The 23,895-nt window shown below is 49.7% G+C and overlaps 1 protein-coding gene across 1 annotated transcript in view; it reads right to left on the minus strand.

Annotated features, from left to right (window-relative positions):
* LOC126531927 (glutamate receptor ionotropic, kainate glr-3-like) overlaps positions 1-23,895 on the minus strand; it is a 111,063-nt gene that overhangs the window by 20,441 nt on the left and 66,727 nt on the right. The window contains exon 2 of the mRNA XM_072287675.1: positions 1,089-1,179. Coding sequence (XP_072143776.1) covers positions 1,089-1,179 — 91 coding nt within the window. The remainder of the gene's footprint in view (positions 1-1,088; positions 1,180-23,895) is intronic.

A 23,895-nucleotide genomic window follows, 5' to 3' on the forward strand; every position in this document is an offset into this window, starting at 1 on the left:
TTTTCCTTGACGCATTATTTTTTTTCGAATAATTTGTTCGTCTAGGCCTAAAGCTAATGTTATCCATGTTCCATTCATACCTTTTAGAGTTTTCTTGTAAGACGACGCTTCTTTCTATGTTGCACACTAGTGATTCTATGTAATGATATGTATGGATTAGTTACGCACAATGGTAGTCATAACCACTGGTTGCGCATGGTTAGCTCAAAAAGAGGTTGCTTAGCTGGAGCTTTATATCCTACGGAATCGCATAGTTGCAGGTATGCGCGAGAAAGTATGACACTTTCTGTGTCATTTATGATATATCTGCGAGTGCAGCATCAATATGCATTATTGCGCCTACTTTCCATTCTTTTTTCGTCGCCGCATCCCCGTTTGAATAGGTGTAAAATGCAAAACTTTTACAATGCTTTGATGGCGCATTAAAGAAAAACACGTGGGAAAAATTGATATAGAGTCCTGGACTACGATACCTCCCTTTAACACTATGAATTTCTGGTACGTTAAAACCTATAAACAAATTCTTATATTCATTTGATGTTTCGAATGTTAAAAAATAAACTTTTATGAATGTCAAGGAAACATGAATATATAAATTTTGGGCCAAGGCCATACCCTTTCATTGCATACGCTAAATTATCGCAATTAGTCGTCTTTTGCAAGATTACTACTTCGTTTATTTGCAGCAAGTTATGTGCTGTGACGTTATACTGATGGTATTTCTTTTTTAGGAAGGAACGAACCATGCAATGAATACGCCCGAGTCTGAGTCGGCAAATCCGTCTTCAAAAATTGCCCGTTTCTGCGTTAAGCCTCCTTAAGAAGCAAATGTAACAATGCAAGGTGCTTATGAGTTGCTCAGGCATCTACATGACTGCGATAAACATCAAACAGCGCTAGCAACGTGATGGAATAGGTGCCTGGAATTGTCTTTTGGGTTAACGAAAGCGATCGGTGTGGGACTAGATCTGAAAAGAAAGGCTCCCCAGTATTTAACGCAGCATGGTACACACCAATAAAACGGCAGACGCTCGCAGAAATAATTATTCCCGACCCCGAAAGCGAAGGTTGTGTTTGCGAAAACTCACATTGTTATAGACCATGCCGACCATACCACTCCAGTCCCCATTCGGCAAGGGTACGCCCCACTGGCCATCTTCGGGTGAATCCACGGTGTAGCTGCGCATATTGCGAGATGTCTTGCTTAAACTCACTTTCCGGTGTCTTGGAAAATAATTTCTTGTAATGACACTCCATCAGAATGACCACTCATTACAAACCCGCGGAAGAAAAGAGCTGTCCTGCACTTTGCCACGCGTACTCTCATAAACTCAGCCGCTTGCAGTGTTGTATGTTTTGTCCCTACCTACCCACAAACACGCGTGTGAACATTCGAAGCAGCTAGAAAAGACATAAACAAATCTAGTGGACGAAGCGCAGGAATTGTTAACCAAGAACATGCATGGTTGTTGCTAACGATCATCCGGAGTACTTTTTATCAAGTCCCCCAAAATAATTTAAAAATTAAATAATGGGACTATAGGTACCAAAAGCACGATCCGATTATGAGGCACGTCGTACTGACGGACTCCGGAATAATTAGGACCACCTGGAGTTATTTAACGTGCACCTAAACCTAAGTACACGGGTGTTTTCGCATTTCGCTCCCGTCGAAACGCGGCTGCCGTGGCAGGGGTTTGATCCCGTGACCTCGTTCTTAGCAGCCCTAACACCATAGCCACTAAGCAACCACGGCGGGCGCGCATAAAAAAACCTCTGTTATATGCTTCTTCCGAGACAGTAAGCAAATGTTATTGGCTTGAAACGTTTCGAGCCAGCATGCGTTCCCTTGAATACCACTGAACTGTTACTTATTATTTTACGTTAGCTTTAGCTCAAGAAATGATCAAACACGAGCAGGCGCATGGCGAGTGCTGGCAGCTGTTTATCTTTCAATACACACGTACATAATGTGCGTCAACAACCATGCAAGTTCAGCATGCCTTGCTTTAGGTGTTCTTCCACTTGAAGGAATTTGCTCTAGCACACACATGACAACGCAGGTTATACCAACACAATGCATTTCAACGTCACGTAGAAAGGCTACACTGAAGTACGACATCCCGGTGGAATTATTGCCTTTGTGTATATCTTCGTGTACCATTGCCAATGCCTGCAGGGTCTCTATGCGAAGACTTGGAATAAAAAATTTGGGCAATTAGGAGAAACCTCGGGATTAAAAACCAGCGCAAAGCGATTTGTTTTTATTTGATTGTTTTCACGAATTCATACCTGTTCGTGTCGCACTTCAGGCTTCGTACCAGTATACACTTCTGTACTCGCATAAGACGCATTGAAAAACAGGCAGCAATGATTCCTATTTCTACCCGGAGATGTAGGCTCGTACATATTGCGTGCAAAGTTTAATTCATACCGAACTTAGCAGATTTGCTTGGATATAGTGTAAGAAAAGAAGCGCGCGCGCAACTTTCCCTTTCATTTTTCAATTAACTTAATAAATCAATTTCAATAACTCAAAAGGCCCACATAATCAGCCTCCCTAGGCGTCACCACATAGTTGAAGGGAGTGAACAGACAAGCTACCGACATCGTCTCATAATATACACAACCCCATGAATAACATAAAAAAAATATTAATGAATGGTTATTACGTAATCGAAAATTATGCGTTAGCAGGTTGGGTTGAATTCAATAGCTTTTATTAATCGCCGTTTCCTGACTTTTCTTTCACAGGGCCAGGTCAGTCAATCTAAAAACTTTCAAGTTTACATATTCATCAGAAAGTGAGAAATTACACACAAAAAATGGCAGTGGCTTACCTCCGCTATGCCAAGATATACGTAGTGAAAGCTAAGGCATAGCATGGTGAGCCTTGATTAATCTTGATTGCAAGTACAGGTTAGTCTGGTTGTCTTGCTATGTTGCGGCGTTTAGCCAGCCGTTCGGCGCGCTGTTCGTCTCTTTCCTGGGCGATTAGTTTCCTCTTCATCTCCTTCCGATGTCGATTCCAGGCCTCCTCCTGCTTATCAGAATTGTCGCCGTCCATACTGCCGTCTAAACCGTGGTTTCGGCGCACGCGAGCTCTCCTTTTCAATCCTCCGACATGTTATCAGGCATGCGACACCGCTGGCGAAGAGAGCGTAGGCGAGCGCAACGACGAGGAACGCAGTGAGGCGTCATACCAAATGCCGGCGGGGGAAACGCGCGGCGCTGCGCAGCGCCGGAACACCGGTGGCTCGGTGCTATTAGTCGCGCATGCGCATTAGTGACTTGGGAACGACAGAGAGAAATATCTGCGGCGAGGCGCGTGTTGTGACGTCATATGCCTCCTCGGAGCACCGCCACGGCGAAATCGCAAGTTCGCGGCCAGTAAAACTTTCGCTTTAATAACCATGGGAAAAATTGAGGCACCTGCTTCAAAGGTATTATGTGTTGCATTCTTAAATATTTATTGTTTTTCAAGACGCATTAGTCACTACAATGTTTCTACGCACTTGGTCAATGTACATATATGGAACCAGATGTCTGAATGAATGCACAGGTCTTCAGAGATGCTCCAAAGAAAGAACTTTTTTCTGAAGGCACTTCCTTGAAGTAAAAAGGAATCGTCATGCTAAAATCGAATTGGCTTCTCGGTAGCACCCTTACCACAGAAAGCCTAATACTGGAAACAACTCACAGCGATAGGCAGCTATCAGGCATTGGCCAATCGCCTGTTTCGGTTTTTCGTTATTTTTGGTCTCTTAGTTTCTGGAAAGATGTAAGAGGCAGAATTGTCTGTTGCGTAACACTTTATCCTTCAGGGCAAAGATGTTTTTCATATGTGCATGCAGATACTGAGTTCCGTTTTGCAGCAATATCTGTTAAGCAGACGCTCCGCTCGGTTGAAGTGAAGAAGTTGGCATGTATTCGTTATTCGTTATATGTATTGTATTCGTTATACAGCGCAAAAGATAGACAACGGACAAGATCGAAGCACTCTGTGTGTTCACTTAGTTCTTGTCTATTGTCTTTCTGTTGCGCTGTATTTAATGAATTCAGGAGGCTGCACAGGAGAACGATGCCCCCCACCCAAGGCCCCGTTTTCCCATCCAAATCTACGTGCGCGCGGACACACACATACACACACGCACACTCACACACACACGCGCTGGCACGCACACACACAGAACACACACACACAAACGTTGCAAAGGCTAATAGCATGAAGCAGTATCCACAGGGTGACATTAGTGAGGGATGAGGAGTAACTTATCAACAAACTCTATTGTGAAAATTAGGCAATTTACACAGTTTGCCGCAAATGAAAAACAGCAAAAGGAAAGGATTGGTGCTTCATGCAACCAAGTATAAATAAAAACGTTACAGAAAGAAAATGCCGATAATAATTCCGAGTGAAGGAAAAAACTAATCATTACAATGGCCAATCGTTGATGCCAGCACCTTTCAAGAAACGCTTCTTTTACCAATAGGCAGACTGACAGCTTCCTTATGCAAGCACATTTTCCTGTTCCATACCATTGAAAAAAAAAAAACTTGTTTCTTGGATAGTAGTCACATGTGCAGTTGGTGATCACCATGCTTTTTTCCCCTGGAGTTGTATATTTCTTTGCATTTTCTGAATATTATTAAATTTTGAGGGTTTAAGTGCCAAACCCCAATCTCATTATGAGGCACACCATAGTGGCGACTCCGATAAATTAGACCACCTGGGGTTCTTTAACGTGCGCACGGGTGTTTTCGCATTTCGCCCCTATCGGAACGCGGCCACCGTGGCCGGGATTCGATCCCGCGACCTTGTGCTTAGCAGCCCAACACCATAGCTACTAAGTTTGTATTTTCTCTATTTCATGTTTTTACGTTTGGTTTCATCAAGCGCTGGTATTTATCAGGTTTCTTGCTGTACTACTTATGGGTAGCCCTAATAAATCCTTCCATTCTCACAATAAACGTTTTCATTAGAAGTTATAGTACCCTGTTCTTACTGCTTCACGGTATACACTCTTGCAACATTGCCCAAATAAAATATTTTATAAGGTACACAGAAGTATCATAAGGATCATCAAAGTGACTTGTTGCAGTATAAAAAAAAAACAAAGAACAGCCTGGCTGCAGATGGCACAAGAGAACGGATACGACGAAAAGAAAGCCGAGTTGACCTAACAACAGAAAATTTTATGTGCATGACGAGTAAATGCTCGCTGACAAGCAAATAACCGAACATACACAAAAAGGAGAAGCAAAAACTGACGTAAATTTCCTGACAGGAAATCCATTTGTCTCTAATGCCAGCTCATGCTGACACAAGATTCTCTCAGCGTTTTTAGCTCAACAGCTTCGACAATTTCACTGGGCAGCTGATCAGATTTGCACTGAATGCCAGCTTCTTCCACACTGCACGCTCGTATGTCCAGACGTCTGAGCACGAATTGTAGAGGAATAAGCTAGCATTCTGTGCAGATCGGCTGCCAAGAGAAATTATGGAAGCTGTAGATGTAAAAATGGTTTGAGAATCTTCTGTAAGCATGGCCTCTGTTAGGCGTTAAGATATGGATGCGTATCCTGTCGGTATCCGTACGGGCACACATCAGTTGTTGCTTCTCCTTTTTGTGCAACTTCCATTTATTCCTGGTCACCAGCATTTACTCGGCGCGTTCAAAAACTTTCATTTGTTAGTGTGCCTTATGATCGTCTTGGTCACTAGCAGAACGGCGTTGATTCTCTTTTCTCTTATTATTTGTTAAGTATTGTATAACGTTGTGCCCTTCCTTTTGTAACTGCTTCTTTATTGCCCCTCACCTAATGCTCCTACCTTGCAGCCTACAAGGCATTAAAGAAATAAATAAATACATAAGCACAGCTTATTAATTTCTCTGCATGCACCTTTCACCATACCTCTCTGTCTCTATATCCATATCTCCATGTCTCACAGTGCGCATCCACATTAGCTACCGTTTTCATTCTGGTATAGATTGTGAACAGTGTAGTGCATAAACATTTCATGATGTAATGTTGTGACCTACGCGGTGCATAAACAAACCGTGCAAAAGATGACACGTTCGATTGTTGAAAATAAGGACAAGTGTATATATTGCAGTTTAACAGCATTTGGCTGACGACTTGATAAATACTTCACTCCGCATACATTCTTGGAAGCGCACTGAATCTGCAGTATTTCTTCTCTTTTTTTTTTGCTAATTAATCTGGTCGTTACTGTGCGCCCACATCTTGTAGATTTGCAAACAAAGTTCAATAAATTGCTTTGTTGCAATATATTTACAAACATGCATGTCCCACTGCAATGGCAGCACCAGAACATGATGCAAACACACACACTATAGAATGCGGACAAATAATCAGGACCAAGTGCAGAATATTTGGATCCTGAGATAATTGAACAGTTTCCTTCCATGGGTGTTAATAAGAGGGAGAAAGAAAACTTAACTGTGTTCATGGAACATAGTCGCATCGACAAGTTTCGAGATATAGGCATTAGTTAACACTTTCGAACTAAGTAATTATAGCTTGCTATCGACTTTGAAGCACCATTTTGACAGCAAGAAAAGGCATCCGTTTTTCCAGCTTAGAGCATTGAATTGCAGGCAGTACAAGCAGGCATACAATTCTGCAAATAGAATGTTTAGGAATACCAGATATGAATGAATATTGAGGCTCTCCTCTGTACTTTCTTTGAATGAGTCATTAAGTTTGAAATGATTCCCATTAGCATGTAACGATGTTGATCTAATACAGGTTCAATACATGACTAGCTTAAGAAACATGGATGATTACTATAAATTACAGTGAAGGAACTATCATATTTGCTAACATTAATAATAATAATAATAATAATAATAATTAATTATCAAATCTGCAAGTATATGTACAGAAATCGGGTTCGCCTAAGCCATCACAGTGGCTTGTCACGCGAAACCCGGCAGTCAATAACAAGACTCAGCCAGAAACTGACTTTTCTTTCTTTTGCAAGAAAATGAAAACCAAAAGGCATTGACAACTTAAGGTAGCGAGTGATAAAGTACAAGGCAAAAAAAAAAAAAGAATCACGAAAAAGCAGCAAAAAAAATGCGAAGAAACGACCAGAGCGAAGACATGCTTCAACAATGACAGGAGAAATAAAAATACGACGCCTACAATCATTCTGTGTACAATGCCCTTAAAGTTTTGCGAATGTCGCGTACAGACTTACATGAAGAAATTTCAGAAGGAAGTGCATTGAATATATCTGGAACATAAAAGGCTCGAGTATATCTGCCAAATCTGGTTCGTGAGTAAGGAACTGAAAAAGCAGGTGCACGCCGTAAAGGACGGCAAGGCACAGCGGGCATTTTAAAGGTATCCGTCCAGAAGTGTTTCAGTACCACTGTTTAAACAAACAGTGAGCGCATGTTCGGCATTTTTAGCATCTGAAAAAGGTTCATCCCTTGTGGTCTGTATACGCCATAAGTAACACTTTTTAACATACACTTTAGCAACCTATTTACACGGTGATGCCAGGTACTAGAACAATGTACAAATGTTGTAATACCATATCTGAGCACACTGTAGGCTAACGAGTGGACCAAAAGTTTCCTAACAGACAAGGGTAAAAACACTTTGATGCGGTACAGTAAACAGACGATTTTACGAAGTTTGGCACATATGTAAGACAACTGAGTAGAAAAAAGAAGACTAGAATCAAACCATATGCCCAAATATTTCACAGAGTCCGAAAATTTTATTGGAGGGCAGGAACAATTAATACATCGAGATCTGTGCAGATAAAGTGAAGAAGAAAGTGAAACACGTTTCAGAGGGCTATGGAAGCAAACCAACTTTGATTTAGAATGATTGATGTCAATTACATTTGCACCAAGATAATCCATTAATTTCCCGACGTCATTTTGAAGGATTGAGAATGCGTCTGGAAAATTCACATGTGTGGCTAAAATTGCAGTATCGTCTGCATATTGAAATAACTTGCAGACAGATAGCACGTTGCACATGTCCTTGACGTATATATTAAAGAGTAAGGGAGACAGTATGGAACCTTGTGGCACACCGGCCTTCAGAAAAACACGGGAACTGCATATGTCTGAAATGGAAACAATCTGGGAGCGATCTGTAAGGAAATTGCATAGCAATCGGAAGAAAGGTCCTCGAAAACCTGAATTGTAGAGTTTCTCTAGCATAATCGAATGGCATACCGTGTCAAAGGCTTTTGCCACATCTAAAAAAAGTGCGCAACATACAAGATTTTTTTCAAGTGAAGAAAATAAATGGTCACTCAATTCTTCTAACAAAGCCTGAGTGCCCCTTTTTTCAATAAAACCGTATTGACAGTCGGGAAACCCCCCCACTTTGTTAATAAAGCTGTTCATTACTAAGAAGACATGTTTTTCTAGAACTTTTGCTATACTAGGCAGGATAGAAATGGGGCGATAATTATGCACACACTTAGCTTTACCACCTTTTAGAAGTGGTCGAACTACGGCCGTTTTTAACCGCGTAGGAATACTTCCGCTTGTAATTATCCCATTTAGGATTTCTAGCAAGACATTTTTCAGGAAGCCGAAGTTCCTGTATAGATCAAACATGCGAATTTTATCGATACCTGGTGACTGATGTCTGCCAAATCTGCCCAATAACGAGTAAAGCTCTTTTTCCGTCATAGTGGGCAGGAAAGCGGATTCAATTACAGGAGTACCAGTGCTACAAGTGTAGCACGGTTGCTTAGACACCCCAGAAAACTGAGAGAAAAATTGGTTTAAATTGTCGACGACTGTTGATAAATCTGAATCAAAATGATTCTGAATATCTTTAGCCGAATTTGAAGGTAGTCCTCTCACCTCGTTTAACAGAGACCATGTTTTCTTAGGATTTCTACGAGATTCATGAAAGCGGTTTCTGTTGTACGAACGCTTGGCTGCACGAATAAGGACATTTACTTTATTTCGAGAAGTTTTGAATTGTGTACGCAGCATGCAATTACTAGGCGAACGTCTGCACCGTTGCCAAAGCAGGTCTTTTTCTTTGATAGCGGATAATATCATGCTGTTCAACCAGGGCTGGTTCGGGCGGCGTTGGCGAATGTAAATTGTCCTTTCACTGGATTTATATTGTTACGTGTGGAAAGACACAGACGAGAGATGCTATTTACACGCTATTTACACTGGAGCCAGGCAGCCAGGCTGACACTCGCTCGTGCCGGGGGCACCGACCAACTTCGTCGTTCTCGCGGCAGCTCGTCTCTCGCGGAATCATATCGTAATATTAACCCCGGCGGCAAAAGCACCGTCACGGTGCTGTTAAACATCCAAGGGGCATGGAGAGTTGTAGGGCTTGAGTCGGGCAACGTCGACAAAGTCACTGGTTGTCACAGCGGAGGTCGTCGTGGGCGTGGCTAGAACGATTTCATAGGTGACATCGGTCACTTTGCGTATCACGCGATATGGGCCTGTGTAACAGAAAAGCAGTTTTTCACAAAGGCCGACTTTACGGGATGGTGACCAAAGCAACACGAGGGCTCCGGGCACAAAATGGACATCACGGTGACGGAGGTCGTAGCGTTGTTTCTGCTTGTCTTGAGACACTTGTAGACGAGCGCGCGCAAGTTGGCGAGCATGGTCAGCATGGGCGATTGCATCACGGGCATAATCGCTAGTTGAAGCTGTGGCGGACGGAAGTACAGTGTCCAGTGGTAGCGTCGGTTCGTGGCCATACAAGAGGTAAAACGGGGAAAAGCCAGCAGTTTCGAGACGGGAAGAATTATATGCAAAGGTAATGTAAGGTAGAGCCAGGTCCCAGTCACGGTGGTCGTCTGAAACGTATTTGGATAGCATGTCTGTAAGGGTGCGGTTCAAACGCTCAGTGAGGCCGTTCGTTTGGGGGTGGTAGGAGGTGGTAAATTTATGCTGTATTGAGCAGGCACGCATGATGTCGTCAATGACTTTGGCCAAAAAGGTGCGGCCGCGGTCTGTAAGCAATTGACGCGGAGTACCATGCATCAATATGATATCATGTAGCAGGAAGTCCGCGACATCAGTTGCACAACTGGTCGGAAGAGCACGGGTTACGGCATAGCGGGTCGCGTAGTCCACCGCGACTGCAATCCACTTGTTTCCTGATGTAGATTCCGGAAATGGGCCTAGAAGGTCCAAGCCGACACGATGGAAGGGCTCGGCAGGGATGTCGAGCGGCTGTAGGTAACCAGCGGGGAACTGGGAAGGCTTCTTGCATCGTTGGCAAAGTTCACAAGCGGCGACGTAACGTCGTACGGAACGGGCAAGGCCCGGCCAGAAAAAACGGTGACGTACACGGTCATAGGTTCGAGATACGCCGAGGTGTCCTGCCGTTGGTGCGTCGTGAAGCTCTTCTAGAACGGCGGAGCGGAGGTGTTTAGGTACTACAAGCAGGAACTCAGAGCCGTCTGGATGAAGGTTACGACGGTACAGAGTACCGTCGCGGAGGACGAAGAGGCGTAGAGTAGCATCGGCCGGAGAGTGTTCAAAACGGTCGATGAGTGCTCTGATGTAGGCGTCACGGCGTTGCTCGTCGACGAAATGAAGCAGCTGGGATACCGAGAATACGCAAGAAGCACTGGCAATATAGGAGGAGTCAGAGTCGTCAACAGGGTAACGCGACAAACTGTCAGCGTCTTGGTGCAGGCGGCCAGACTTGTACACCACGGAATATGAAAATTCCTGTAGCCTCAAAGCCCATCGACCAAGCCGGCCTGTAGGATCATTTAGCGATGAGAGCCAGCAAAGAGCATGATGGTCAGTGACTACGGAAAAAGGGCGACCGTAAAGGTAAGGACGGAACTTTGCAACCGCCCAGACAACAGCAAGGCATTCGCGTTCCGTAATGGAATAGTTGCGCTCCGATGGTGCTAGGAGGCGGCTCGCATAAGCAATAACGCGATCCTTGCGACGCTGACGCTGGGCTAAGACGGCACCTACGCCATGACCGCTGGCATCTGTACGTAATTCTGTAGGGGCATCAGGGTCGAAGTGGGCGAGAAGACGATGACGTCGTCGAGGTAGCAGAGGCATGTGGACCATTTGAAACCTTGGAGCAAGGAGTCCATCATACGCTCAAAGGTGGCAGGGGCGTTACATAATCCAAACGGCATTACTTTAAATTGGTATAGGTCATCAGGTGTGATGAACGCGGTTTTTTCTTTGTCCATATCGTCAACAGCAATCTCCCAATATCCCGAACGAAGATCAATAGACGAGAAATATCTGGAACCGTGCAGGCAATCAAGGGCGTCATCTATACGTGGGAACGGGTAGACGTCCTTTTTTGTAATGCGGTTCAGGTGACGGTAATCAACACAGAAGCGCCACGTGCCGTCCTTCTTCTTAACCAACACCACAGGTGACGCCCAGGGACTCGATGAAGGCTCAATGATGTTTTTATCGAGCATTTTGTTCACTTCATCTTGAATTACTCGGCGTTCCGACACAGAAACTCGATACGGTCGTCGGTGAATAGGCACAGCATCGCCAGTAAGAATGCGATGCTTGACCGCGAGCGTCTGGCCTAAAGGGCGATCGTCGAAGTCGGAAATGTCGCGGTAGGACTTTAATACTTCACAAAGGTCTTCAGCCTGCGTAGAGGACAGGTCCGTCGCAACCATTTTCTTTATGTTGGGATCGACGCCCGAGGATGGCGTGATGGGCATGCTAAGTTCGCGAGAACCATCGGTCGATAACGCTGCCACGTATTGGTCGCCGAGACAAAAGATGACATTGGCGAGCATAATCGTTGGGTCCCACCTGGTATTAGCGCTGGCATGTTCATAGAGCTTGATCCAGTCGTCGACATCCTGTCCCTCCAGGCCAGAGAACACACCTGGGTCACGATGTGGGGCAACCGTGACGACTGGAGCAGTCGGACAAGCCGAAGCCGTTGCGGAGGCGGGTTCGTCACCGGGAGGCATGGTGACAAGCTCGGTGTGCCGACCACTTCGGAGTTCCGTGGTGAGGACGGGGATCGCTGACCTCCACCAGAAATGTTACGTGTGGAAAGACACAGACGAGAGATGCTATTTACACGCTATTTACACTGGAGCCAGGCAGCCAGGCTGACACTCGCTCGTGCCGGGGGCACCGACCAACTTCTTCGTCGTTCTCGCAGCGGCTCGTCTCTCGCGGAATCATATCGTAATAATATATAATGTCCATCGAACGTGAAAATTCATTATATAGCTCGAGCCTGTCGGTATTTTCAAGCAGGCCTGGCCAATCGAACAAGGCGACCAGTTTATCAAAAGTAGCCGTGTCCGTAACAGCGTGGCATGTGTTGGGGCTAGAACATGATAACGACCAAGAAGGAAAGCGTAACTGACAAGCTATGAAGTAATGGTCGGCAACTTTCTGTTGTAACACTGCACCATGAACTGAAGCAGACTCCGTGCGGATGTTGAAGTGATCAATACATATGGTATGGTATGGAGAACTTTATTGGGTCCTGAAGGTCAACCATACGTTGACGCGGGCCGCTCCCACGTTGGGACTGTCAGGCCGAGCCCTTCAGCCACATCGCGGGCCTTCTGGACTGCCTGTAATTGGTCAGAGAGTGATTCACTATGTAGCATTTGCCGCCACCATTCTTGTTCCTTGTCACGGTCTGTGAAGACCGCGGGGCACTGCCAAAGCATGTGGTCAAGAGTAATGATGCCATTGCACTTATTACAGTTGGTTTGAATTTCCCTCTCCGGATAGATCCTGTTAATAAAATATGGACTTGGGTATGTTCTTGTCTGTAGCAAACGTAATGTGACCGCTTGGGCTCTGCAAAGCTTACCATGTGGCAATGGGTATTCCCTTCTGCTTAAATAATAATGCTTCGTGATTTCGTTATATGTTAATAATCGATCCCTGTGTTCCCCGGGTGAAGTGTAAGTTGCTCGGTCTTGAAGAGCACGGCTAGAAAGTCCTCGTGCTGCTTCATTTGCCACCTCATTGAGGTTTCTCCGAGCTCCGTCCACCACCCCCAGATGTGCAGGAAACCAGCGGATTTCGATCCTCTCACTCTTGACCTTCTCTAATAATTTTGTTTGCTATCCGTGTCACATATCCGTTGGTAAAGTTGCGTATGGCTGTTCTAGAGTCGCTGTAAATATGTGTCCACCGATTAGCCCGGATGGCTAAGGCGATTGCTACTTGTTCTGCTACTGCTGGGTCCTTGGTATAGACGGTGATGGCATCCTGTATGTTACCTTGAGTGTCTACGACAACGGAGGTATACGCATCCTTATTTTTAACCCAGGCAGCGTCAACGAACACCGCCTGCTGCTTATGTTGATCTATGTCTTGAAGGAGTGCCTTCGCCCTTGCCTTCCGTCTCTCGAGGTTATGTGTCGGGTGCATGTTCCTAGGGAACGGGGTCGTCTTTATTGTTTCTCGTAGTCCCGCTTGCAATTGTGTTAATAATTCTCCTTCGTAGGTGTGGTTGTTAATTTCTACGCCAATTTCTTCAAGTAGCGCCCTCCCAGGGCGTGTCCCTATTAGTCTCTCCTGGTGGGCCACCTGTTGAGCCTCAGCTATCTCCTCTAGTGTGTTATGCAGCCCTAGGCGCAATAAGCTATCATTGGCCGTGCTGATGGGAAGTCCTAGTGCAGTCTTTATAAATCGTCTGATTAAAGCGTTTGACTTTACTAAATTATTAAGAAGCAATTCTTCCCTAGTTGGAAGATCAATAATACTTTCAAGGCCATGTTTTGCAATGATATCTAAGTAATCGCATACCGAGGTTGCAATGCGATTAAGAATATCTATATTGAAATCGCCTACTAGGCATATGTTAGGAACTAGCGTCGTTCTTTGTAAATGAGCCTCCAGCTCATTGAGAAACAAGGACAAGTTACTTCAGGGTGGTCTATATATTGCCAAGAGTGAAATATGACTAAGTTGGTTTGAAATGTTCAGTGCCAAAGATTCCGCACTAGAAAAATTAGTCGCTACCTGTTCCACACTCCAAGTATCCTGTACGAAAATTGCTATCCCTCCGCCTCTTTGAGTGTCTCGAGTGAACCAAAAGGAAACGAATCCTGGAAGGGTGAAAAGGATAGTCTCGGCCGAGCATATATTTATTTCAGTAAGAACAAAAACGTCCACTTTATGTAAAATGCTATCAACGTAAGTACAAAATGTGTCCCAATGCTTTCGCAAGCTGCGGACATTACCGTGAACTGTGGTAACTGTTGATGGAAAGGAAAACTGACGAACAAGTGCTTCAAAGTCAACCAAACTCTCGCACAGAGCCATGAGCTTGTTTTGAAAAAGATAGCCGTAGTGAATGATAGACCGATTTGAACCAATTACGTTAGGTGCAACAGATCATTCACGTCGTTCACACGGATTAAAGAGGCACCCTCCTCCTTCTTAGCAAACACGTTCCCATCCTTTGTCCAAACATACTTATATTTCTTTTCCTTTCTCTTTTTCCTGGCAAGCCAGAACAGTTCCCGGTTTGCTGCTGTAAGGTTCTCATTAAAATAAAGTTTGAGATCAATATCAGTTTCGCATAAGTTCTGCAGTTTATGGCGACAAGCCATCCAAGTTTCCTTTACAGCTTGCTGCGCAGGCTTGATACCACGATTATCGCACTTGGGTGCTAGCGGAAGATGGCTGCGTGAACCGGGCTGGACGACGCATGATCCTTCGGATTTCCTGGGCAAAGACAAACGTCAGTTTGTGGCAAAGAATTGCCGCCGACTGCAGAAGGCTGTGGATCCGTCCGTGCTTTTATAGGTGACGGTGAGACGATTAGCGGCCCTCTGGTGTCCTGGCTTGTCGGGGGGGGGGGGGGGTAGGCAATCTTGCTGCGCAGGCTTGATACCACGATTATCGCACTTGGGTGCTGGCGGAAGATGGCTGCGTGAACCGGGCTGGACGACGCATGACCCTTCGGATTTCCTGGGCAAAGACAAACGTGAGTTTGTGGCAAAGAATTGCCGCCGACTGCAGAAGGCTGTGGATCAGTCCGTGCTTTTATAGGTGACGGTGAGACGATTAGCGGCCCTCTGGTGTCCTGGTTTGTCGGGGGGGGGGGAGGCAATCTTGCTGCGCAGGCTTGATACCACGATTATCACACTTGGGTGCTGGCGGAAGATGGCTGCGTGAACCGGGCTGGACGACGCATGATCCTTCGGATTTCCTGGGCAAAGACAAACGTCAGTTTGTGGCAAAGAATTGCCGCCGACTGCAGAAGGCTGTGGATCAGTCCGTGCTTTTATAGGTGACGGTGAGACGATTAGCGGCCCTCTGGTGTCCTGGCTTGTCGGGGGGGGGGGGGGGGAGGCAATCTTGCTGCGCAGGCTTGATACCACGATTATCGCACTTGGGTGGTGGCGGAAGATGGCTGCGTGAACCGGGCTGGACGACGCATGATCCTTCGGATTTCCTGGGCAAAGACAAACGTCAGTTTGTGGCAAAGAATTGCCGCCGACTGCAGAAGGCTGTGGATCAGTCCGTGCTTTTATAGGTGACGGTGAGACGATTAGCGGCCCTCTGGTGTCCTGGCTTGTCGGGGGGGGGGGGGGGGAGGCAATCTTGCTGCGCAGGCTTGATACCACGATTATCGCACTTGGGGGCTGGCGGAAGATGGCTGCGTGAACCGGGCTCGACGACGCATGATCCTTCGGATTTCCTGGGCAAAGACAAACGTCAGTTTGTGGCAAAGAATTGCCGCCGACTGCAGAAGGCTGTGGATCAGTCCGTGCTTTTATAGGTGACGGTGAGACGATTAGCGGCCCTCTGGTGTCCTGGCTTGTCGGGGGGGGGGGGGGGAGGCAATCTTGCTGCGCAGGCTTGATACCACGATTATCGCACTTGGGTGCTAGCGGAAGATGGCTGCGTGAACCGGGCTGGACGACGCATGATCCTTCGGATTTCCTGGGCAAAGACAAACGTCAGTTTGTGGCAAAGAATTGCCGCCGACTGCAGAAGGCTGTGGATCAGTCCGTGCTTTTATAGGTGACGGTGAGACGATTAGCGGCCCTCTGGTGTCCTGGCTTGTCGGGGGGGGGAGGCAATCTTGCTGCGCAGGCTTGATACCACGATTATCGCACTTGGGTGCTGGCGGAAGATGGCTGCGTGAACCGGGCTGGACGACGCATGATCCTTCGGATTTCCTGGGCAAAGACAAACGTCAGTTTGTGGCAAAGAATTGCCGCCGACTGCAGAAGGCTGTGGATCAGTCCGTGCTTTTATAGGTGACGGTGAGACGATTAGCGGCCCTCTGGTGTCCTGGCTTGTCGGGGGGGGGGGGGGAGGCAATCTTGCTGCGCAGGCTTGATACCACGATTATCGCACTTGGGTGCTGGCGGAAGATGGCTGCGTGAACCGGGCTGGACGACGCATGATCCTTCGGATTTCCTGGGCAAAGACAAACGTCAGTTTGTGGCAAAGAATTGCCGCCGACTGCAGAAGGCTGTGGATCAGTCCGTGCTTTTATAGGTGACGGTGAGACGATTAGCGGCCCTCTGGTGTCCTGGCTTGTCGGGGGGGGGGGGGGGAGGCAATCTTGCTGCGCAGGCTTGATACCACGATTATCGCACTTGGGGGCTGGCGGAAGATGGCTGCGTGAACCGGGCTCGACGACGCATGATCCTTCGGATTTCCTGGGCAAAGACAAACGTCAGTTTGTGGCAAAGAATTGCCGCCGACTGCAGAAGGCTGTGGATCAGTCCGTGCTTTTATAGGTGACGGTGAGACGATTAGCGGCCCTCTGGTGTCCTGGCTTGTCGGGGGGGGGGGGGGGAGGCAATCTTGCTGCGCAGGCTTGATACCACGATTATCGCACTTGGGTGCTAGCGGAAGATGGCTGCGTGAACCGGGCTGGACGACGCATGATCCTTCGGATTTCCTGGGCAAAGACAAACGTCAGTTTGTGGCAAAGAATTGCCGCCGACTGCAGAAGGCTGTGGATCAGTCCGTGCTTTTATAGGTGACGGTGAGACGATTAGCGGCCCTCTGGTGTCCTGGCTTGTCGGGGGGGGGGAGGCAATCTTGCTGCGCAGGCTTGATACCACGATTATCGCACTTGGGTGCTGGCGGAAGATGGCTGCGTGAACCGGGCTGGACGACGCATGATCCTTCGGATTTCCTGGGCAAAGACAAACGTCAGTTTGTGGCAAAGAATTGCCGCCGACTGCAGAAGGCTGTGGATCAGTCCGTGCTTTTATAGGTGACGGTGAGACGATTAGCGGCCCTCTGGTGTCCTGGCTTGTCGGGGGGGGGGGGGGGAGGCAATCTTGCTGCGCAGGCTTGATACCACGATTATCGCACTTGGGTGCTGGCGGAAGATGGCTGCGTGAACCGGGCTGGACGACGCATGATCCTTCGGATTTCCTAGGCAAAGACAAACGTCAGTTTGTGGCAAAGAATTGCCGCCGACTGCAGAAGGCTGTGGATCAGTCCGTGCTTTTATAGGTGACGGTGAGACGATTAGCGGCCCTCTGGTGTCCTGGCTTGTCGGGGGGGGGGAGGCAATCTTGCTGCGCAGGCTTGATACCACGATTATCGCACTTGGGTGCTGGCGGAAGATGGCTGCGTGAACCGGGCTGGACGACGCATGATCCTTCGGATTTCCTGGGCAAAGACAAACGTCAGTTTGTGGCAAAGAATTGCCGCCGACTGCAGAAGGCTGTGGATCAGTCCGTGCTTTTATAGGTGACGGTGAGACGATTAGCGGCCCTCTGGTGTCCTGGCTTGTCGGGGGGGGGGGAGGCAATCTTGCTGCGCAGGCTTGATACCACGATTATCGCACTTGGGTGCTAGCGGAAGATGGCTGCGTGAACCGGGCTGGACGACGCATGATCCTTCGGATTTCCTGGGCAAAGACAAACGTCAGTTTGTGGCAAAGAATTGCCGCCGACTGCAGAAGGCTGTGGATCAGTCCGTGCTTTTATAGGTGACGGTGAGACGATTAGCGGCCCTCTGGTGTCCTGGCTTGTCGGGGGTGGGGGGGGAGGCAATCTTGCTGCGCAGGCTTGATACCACGATTATCGCACTTGGGTGCTGGCGGAAGATGGCTGCGTGAACCGGGCTGGACGACGCATGATCCTTCGGATTTCCTGGGCAAAGACAAACGTCAGTTTGTGGCAAAGAATTGCCGCCGACTGCAGAAGGCTGTGGATCAGTCCGTGCTTTTATAGGTGACGGTGAGACGATTAGCGGCCCTCTGGTGTCCTGGCTTGTCGGGGGGGGGGGGGGGGGAGGCAATCTTGCTACGCAGGCTTGATACCACGATTATCGCACTTGGGTGCTAGCGGAAGATGGCTGCGTGAACCGGGCTGGACGACGCATGATCCTTCGAATTTCCTGGGCAAGGACAAACGTCAGTTTGTGGCAAAGAATTGCCGCCGACTGCAGAAGGCTGTGGATCCGTCCGTGCTTTTATAGGTGACGGTGAGACGATTAGCGGCCCTCTGGTGTCCTGGCTTGTCGGGGGGGGGAGGCAATCTTGCTGCGCAGGCTTGATACCACGATTATCGCACTTGGGTGCTGGCGGAAGATGGCTGCGTGAACCGGGCTGGACGACGCATGATCCTTCGGATTTCCTGGGCAAAGACAAACGTCAGTTTGTGGCAAAGAATTGCCGCCGACTGCAGAAGGCTGTGGATCAGTCCGTGCTTTTATAGGTGACGGTGAGACGATTAGCGGCCCTCTGGTGTCCTGGCTTGTCGGGGGGGGGGGGGGAGGCAATCTTGCTGCGCAGGCTTGATACCACGATTATCGCACTTGGGGGCTGGCGGAAGATGGCTGCGTGAACCGGGCTCGACGACGCATGATCCTTCGGATTTCCTGGGCAAAGACAAACGTCAGTTTGTGGCAAAGAATTGCCGCCGACTGCAGAAGGCTGTGGATCAGTCCGTGCTTTTATAGGTGACGGTGAGACGATTAGCGGCCCTCTGGTGTCCTGGCTTGTCGGGGGGGGGGGGGGGAGGCAATCTTGCTGCGCAGGCTTGATACCACGATTATCGCACTTGGGTGCTAGCGGAAGATGGCTGCGTGAACCGGGCTGGACGACGCATGATCCTTCGGATTTCCTGGGCAAAGACAAACGTCAGTTTGTGGCAAAGAATTGCCGCCGACTGCAGAAGGCTGTGGATCAGTCCGTGCTTTTATAGGTGACGGTGAGACGATTAGCGGCCCTCTGGTGTCCTGGCTTGTCGGGGGGGGGAGGCAATCTTGCTGCGCAGGCTTGATACCACGATTATCGCACTTGGGTGCTGGCGGAAGATGGCTGCGTGAACCGGGCTGGACGACGCATGATCCTTCGGATTTCCTGGGCAAAGACAAACGTCAGTTTGTGGCAAAGAATTGCCGCCGACTGCAGAAGGCTGTGGATCAGTCCGTGCTTTTATAGGTGACGGTGAGACGATTAGCGGCCCTCTGGTGTCCTGGCTTGTCGGGGGGGGGGGGGAGGCAATCTTGCTGCGCAGGCTTGATACCACGATTATCGCACTTGGGTGCTGGCGGAAGATGGCTGCGTGAACCGGGCTGGACGACGCATGATCCTTCGGATTTCCTGGGCAAAGACAAACGTCAGTTTGTGGCAAAGAATTGCCGCCGACTGCAGAAGGCTGTGGATCAGTCCGTGCTTTTATAGGTGACGGTGAGACGATTAGCGGCCCTCTGGTGTCCTGGCTTGTCGGGGGGGGGGGGGAGGCAATCTTGCTGCGCAGGCTTGATACCACGATTATCGCACTTGGGGGCTGGCGGAAGATGGCTGCGTGAACCGGGCTCGACGACGCATGATCCTTCGGATTTCCTGGGCAAAGACAAACGTCAGTTTGTGGCAAAGAATTGCCGCCGACTGCAGAAGGCTGTGGATCAGTCCGTGCTTTTATAGGTGACGGTGAGACGATTAGCGGCCCTCTGGTGTCCTGGCTTGTCGGGGGGGGGGGGGGGGGAGGCAATCTTGCTGCGCAGGCTTGATACCACGATTATCGCACTTGGGTGCTAGCGGAAGATGGCTGCGTGAACCGGGCTGGACGACGCATGATCCTTCGGATTTCCTGGGCAAAGACAAACGTCAGTTTGTGGCAAAGAATTGCCGCCGACTGCAGAAGGCTGTGGATCAGTCCGTGCTTTTATAGGTGACGGTGAGACGATTAGCGGCCCTCTGGTGTCCTGGCTTGTCGGGGGGGGGGAGGCAATCTTGCTGCGCAGGCTTGATACCACGATTATCGCACTTGGGTGCTGGCGGAAGATGGCTGCGTGAACCGGGCTGGACGACGCATGATCCTTCGGATTTCCTGGGCAAAGACAAACGTCAGTTTGTGGCAAAGAATTGCCGCCGACTGCAGAAGGCTGTGGATCAGTCCGTGCTTTTATAGGTGACGGTGAGACGATTAGCGGCCCTCTGGTGTCCTGGCTTGTCGGGGGGGGGGGGGGAGGCAATCTTGCTGCGCAGGCTTGATACCACGATTATCGCACTTGGGTGCTGGCGGAAGATGGCTGCGTGAACCGGGCTGGACGACGCATGATCCTTCGGATTTCCTAGGCAAAGACAAACGTCAGTTTGTGGCAAAGAATTGCCGCCGACTGCAGAAGGCTGTGGATCAGTCCGTGCTTTTATAGGTGACGGTGAGACGATTAGCGGCCCTCTGGTGTCCTGGCTTGTCGGGGGGGGGGAGGCAATCTTGCTGCGCAGGCTTGATACCACGATTATCGCACTTGGGTGCTGGCGGAAGATGGCTGCGTGAACCGGGCTGGACGACGCATGATCCTTCGGATTTCCTGGGCAAAGACAAACGTCAGTTTGTGGCAAAGAATTGCCGCCGACTGCAGAAGGCTGTGGATCAGTCCGTGCTTTTATAGGTGACGGTGAGACGATTAGCGGCCCTCTGGTGTCCTGGCTTGTCGGGGGGGGGGAGGCAATCTTGCTGCGCAGGCTTGATACCACGATTATCGCACTTGGGTGCTAGCGGAAGATGGCTGCGTGAACCGGGCTGGACGACGCATGATCCTTCGGATTTCCTGGGCAAAGACAAACGTCAGTTTGTGGCAAAGAATTGCCGCCGACTGCAGAAGGCTGTGGATCAGTCCGTGCTTTTATAGGTGACGGTGAGACGATTAGCGGCCCTCTGGTGTCCTGGCTTGTCGGGGGTGGGGGGGGAGGCAATCTTGCTGCGCAGGCTTGATACCACGATTATCGCACTTGGGTGCTGGCGGAAGATGGCTGCGTGAACCGGGCTGGACGACGCATGATCCTTCGGATTTCCTGGGCAAAGACAAACGTCAGTTTGTGGCAAAGAATTGCCGCCGACTGCAGAAGGCTGTGGATCAGTCCGTGCTTTTATAGGTGACGGTGAGACGATTAGCGGCCCTCTGGTGTCCTGGCTTGTCGGGGGGGGGGGGGGGGGAGGCAATCTTGCTACGCAGGCTTGATACCACGATTATCGCACTTGGGTGCTAGCGGAAGATGGCTGCGTGAACCGGGCTGGACGACGCATGATCCTTCGAATTTCCTGGGCAAGGACAAACGTCAGTTTGTGGCAAAGAATTGCCGCCGACTGCAGAAGGCTGTGGATCCGTCCGTGCTTTTATAGGTGACGGTGAGACGATTAGCGGCCCTCTGGTGTCCTGGCTTGTCGGGGGGGGGAGGCAATCTTGCTGCGCAGGCTTGATACCACGATTATCGCACTTGGGTGCTGGCGGAAGATGGCTGCGTGAACCGGGCTGGACGACGCATGATCCTTCGGATTTCCTGGGCAAAGACAAACGTCAGTTTGTGGCAAAGAATTGCCGCCGACTGCAGAAGGCTGTGGATCAGTCCGTGCTTTTATAGGTGACGGTGAGATGATTAGCGGCCCTCTGGTGTCCTGGCTTGTCGGGGGGGGGGAGGCAATCTTGCTGCGCAGGCTTGATACCACGATTATCGCACTTGGGTGCTGGCGGAAGATGGCTGCGCGAACCGGGCTGGACGACGCATGATCCTTCGGATTTCCTGGGCAAAGACAAACGTCAGTTTGTGGCAAAGAATTGCCGCCGACTGCAGAAGGCTGTGGATCCGTCCGTGCTTTTATAGGTGACGATGAGACGATTAGCGGCCCTCTGGTGTCCTGGCTTGTCGGGGGGGGGGGTAGGCAATCTTGCTGCGCAGGCTTGATACCACGATTATCGCACTTGGGTGCTGGCGGAAGATGGCTGCGTGAACCGGGCTGGACGACGCATGACCCTTCGGATTTCCTGGGCAAAGACAAACGTGAGTTTGTGGCAAAGAATTGCCGCCGACTGCAGAAGGCTGTGGATCAGTCCGTGCTTTTATAGGTGACGGTGAGACGATTAGCGGCCCTCTGGTGTCCTGGTTTGTCGGGGGGGGGGGGGGAGGCAATCTTGCTGCGCAGGCTTGATACCACGATTATCACACTTGGGTGCTGGCGGAAGATGGCTGCGTGAACCGGGCTGGACGACGCATGATCCTTCGGATTTCCTGGGCAAAGGCAAACGTCAGTTTGTGGCAAAGAATTGCCGCCGACTGCAGAAGGCTGTGGATCAGTCCGTGCTTTTATAGGTGACGGTGAGACGATTAGCGGCCCTCTGGTGTCCTGGCTTGTCGGGGGGGGGGGAGGCAATCTTGCTGCGCAGGCTTGATACCACGATTATCGCACTTGGGTGCTGGCGGAAGATGGCTGCGTGAACCGGGCTGGACGACGCATGATCCTTCGGATTTCCTGGGCAAAGACAAACGTCAGTTTGTGGCAAAGAATTGCCGCCGACTGCAGAAGGCTGTGGATCAGTCCGTGCTTTTATAGGTGACGGTGAGACGATTAGCGGCCCTCTGGTGTCCTGGCTTGTCGGGGGGGGGGGGGGGGGAGGCAATCTTGCTGCGCAGGCTTGATACCACGATTATCGCACTTGGGTGCTGGCGGAAGATGGCTGCGTGAACCGGGCTGGACGACGCATGATCCTTCGGATTTCCTGGGCAAAGACAAACGTCAGTTTGTGGCAAATAATTGCCGCCGACTGTAGAAGGCTGTGGATCAGTCCGTGCTTTTATAGGTGACGGTGAGACGATTAGCGGCCCTCTGGTGTCCTGGCTTGTCGGGGGGGGTGGAGGCAATCTTGCTGCGCAGGCTTGATACCACGATTATCGCACTTGGGTGCTGGCGGAAGATGGCTGCGTGAACCGGGCTGGACGACGCATGATCCTTCGGATTTCCTGCGCAAAGACAAACGTCAGTTTGTGGCAAAGAATTGCCGCCGACTGCAGAAGGCTGTGGATCAGTCCGTGCTTTTATAGGTGACGGTGAGACGATTAGCGGCCCTCTGGTGTCCTGGCTTGTCGGGGGGGGGGGAGGCAATCTTGCTGCGCAGGCTTGATACCACGATTATCGCACTTGGGTGCTAGCGGAAGATGGCTGCGTGAACCGGGCTGGACGACGCATGATCCTTCGGATTTCCTGGGCAAAGACAAACGTCAGTTTGTGGCAAAGAATTGCCGCCGACTGCAGAAGGCTGTGGATCAGTCCGTGCTTTTATAGGTGACGGTGAGACGATTAGCGGCCCTCTGGTGTCCTGGCTTGTCGGGGGTGGGGGGGGGAGGCAATCTTGCTGCGCAGGCTTGATACCACGATTATCGCACTTGGGTGCTGGCGGAAGATGGCTGCGTGAACCGGGCTGGACGACGCATGATCCTTCGGATTTCCTGGGCAAAGACAAACGTCAGTTTGTGGCAAAGAATTGCCGCCGACTGCAGAAGGCTGTGGATCAGTCCGTGCTTTTATAGGTGACGGTGAGACGATTAGCGGCCCTCTGGTGTCCTGGCTTGTCGGGGGGGGGGGAGGCAATCTTGCTACGCAGGCTTGATACCACGATTATCGCACTTGGGTGCTAGCGGAAGATGGCTGCGTGA

Source organism: Dermacentor andersoni, chromosome 4, assembly GCF_023375885.2.
Source record: "Dermacentor andersoni chromosome 4, qqDerAnde1_hic_scaffold, whole genome shotgun sequence".
Classification (NCBI taxonomy): Eukaryota; Metazoa; Arthropoda; class Arachnida; order Ixodida; family Ixodidae; genus Dermacentor; species Dermacentor andersoni.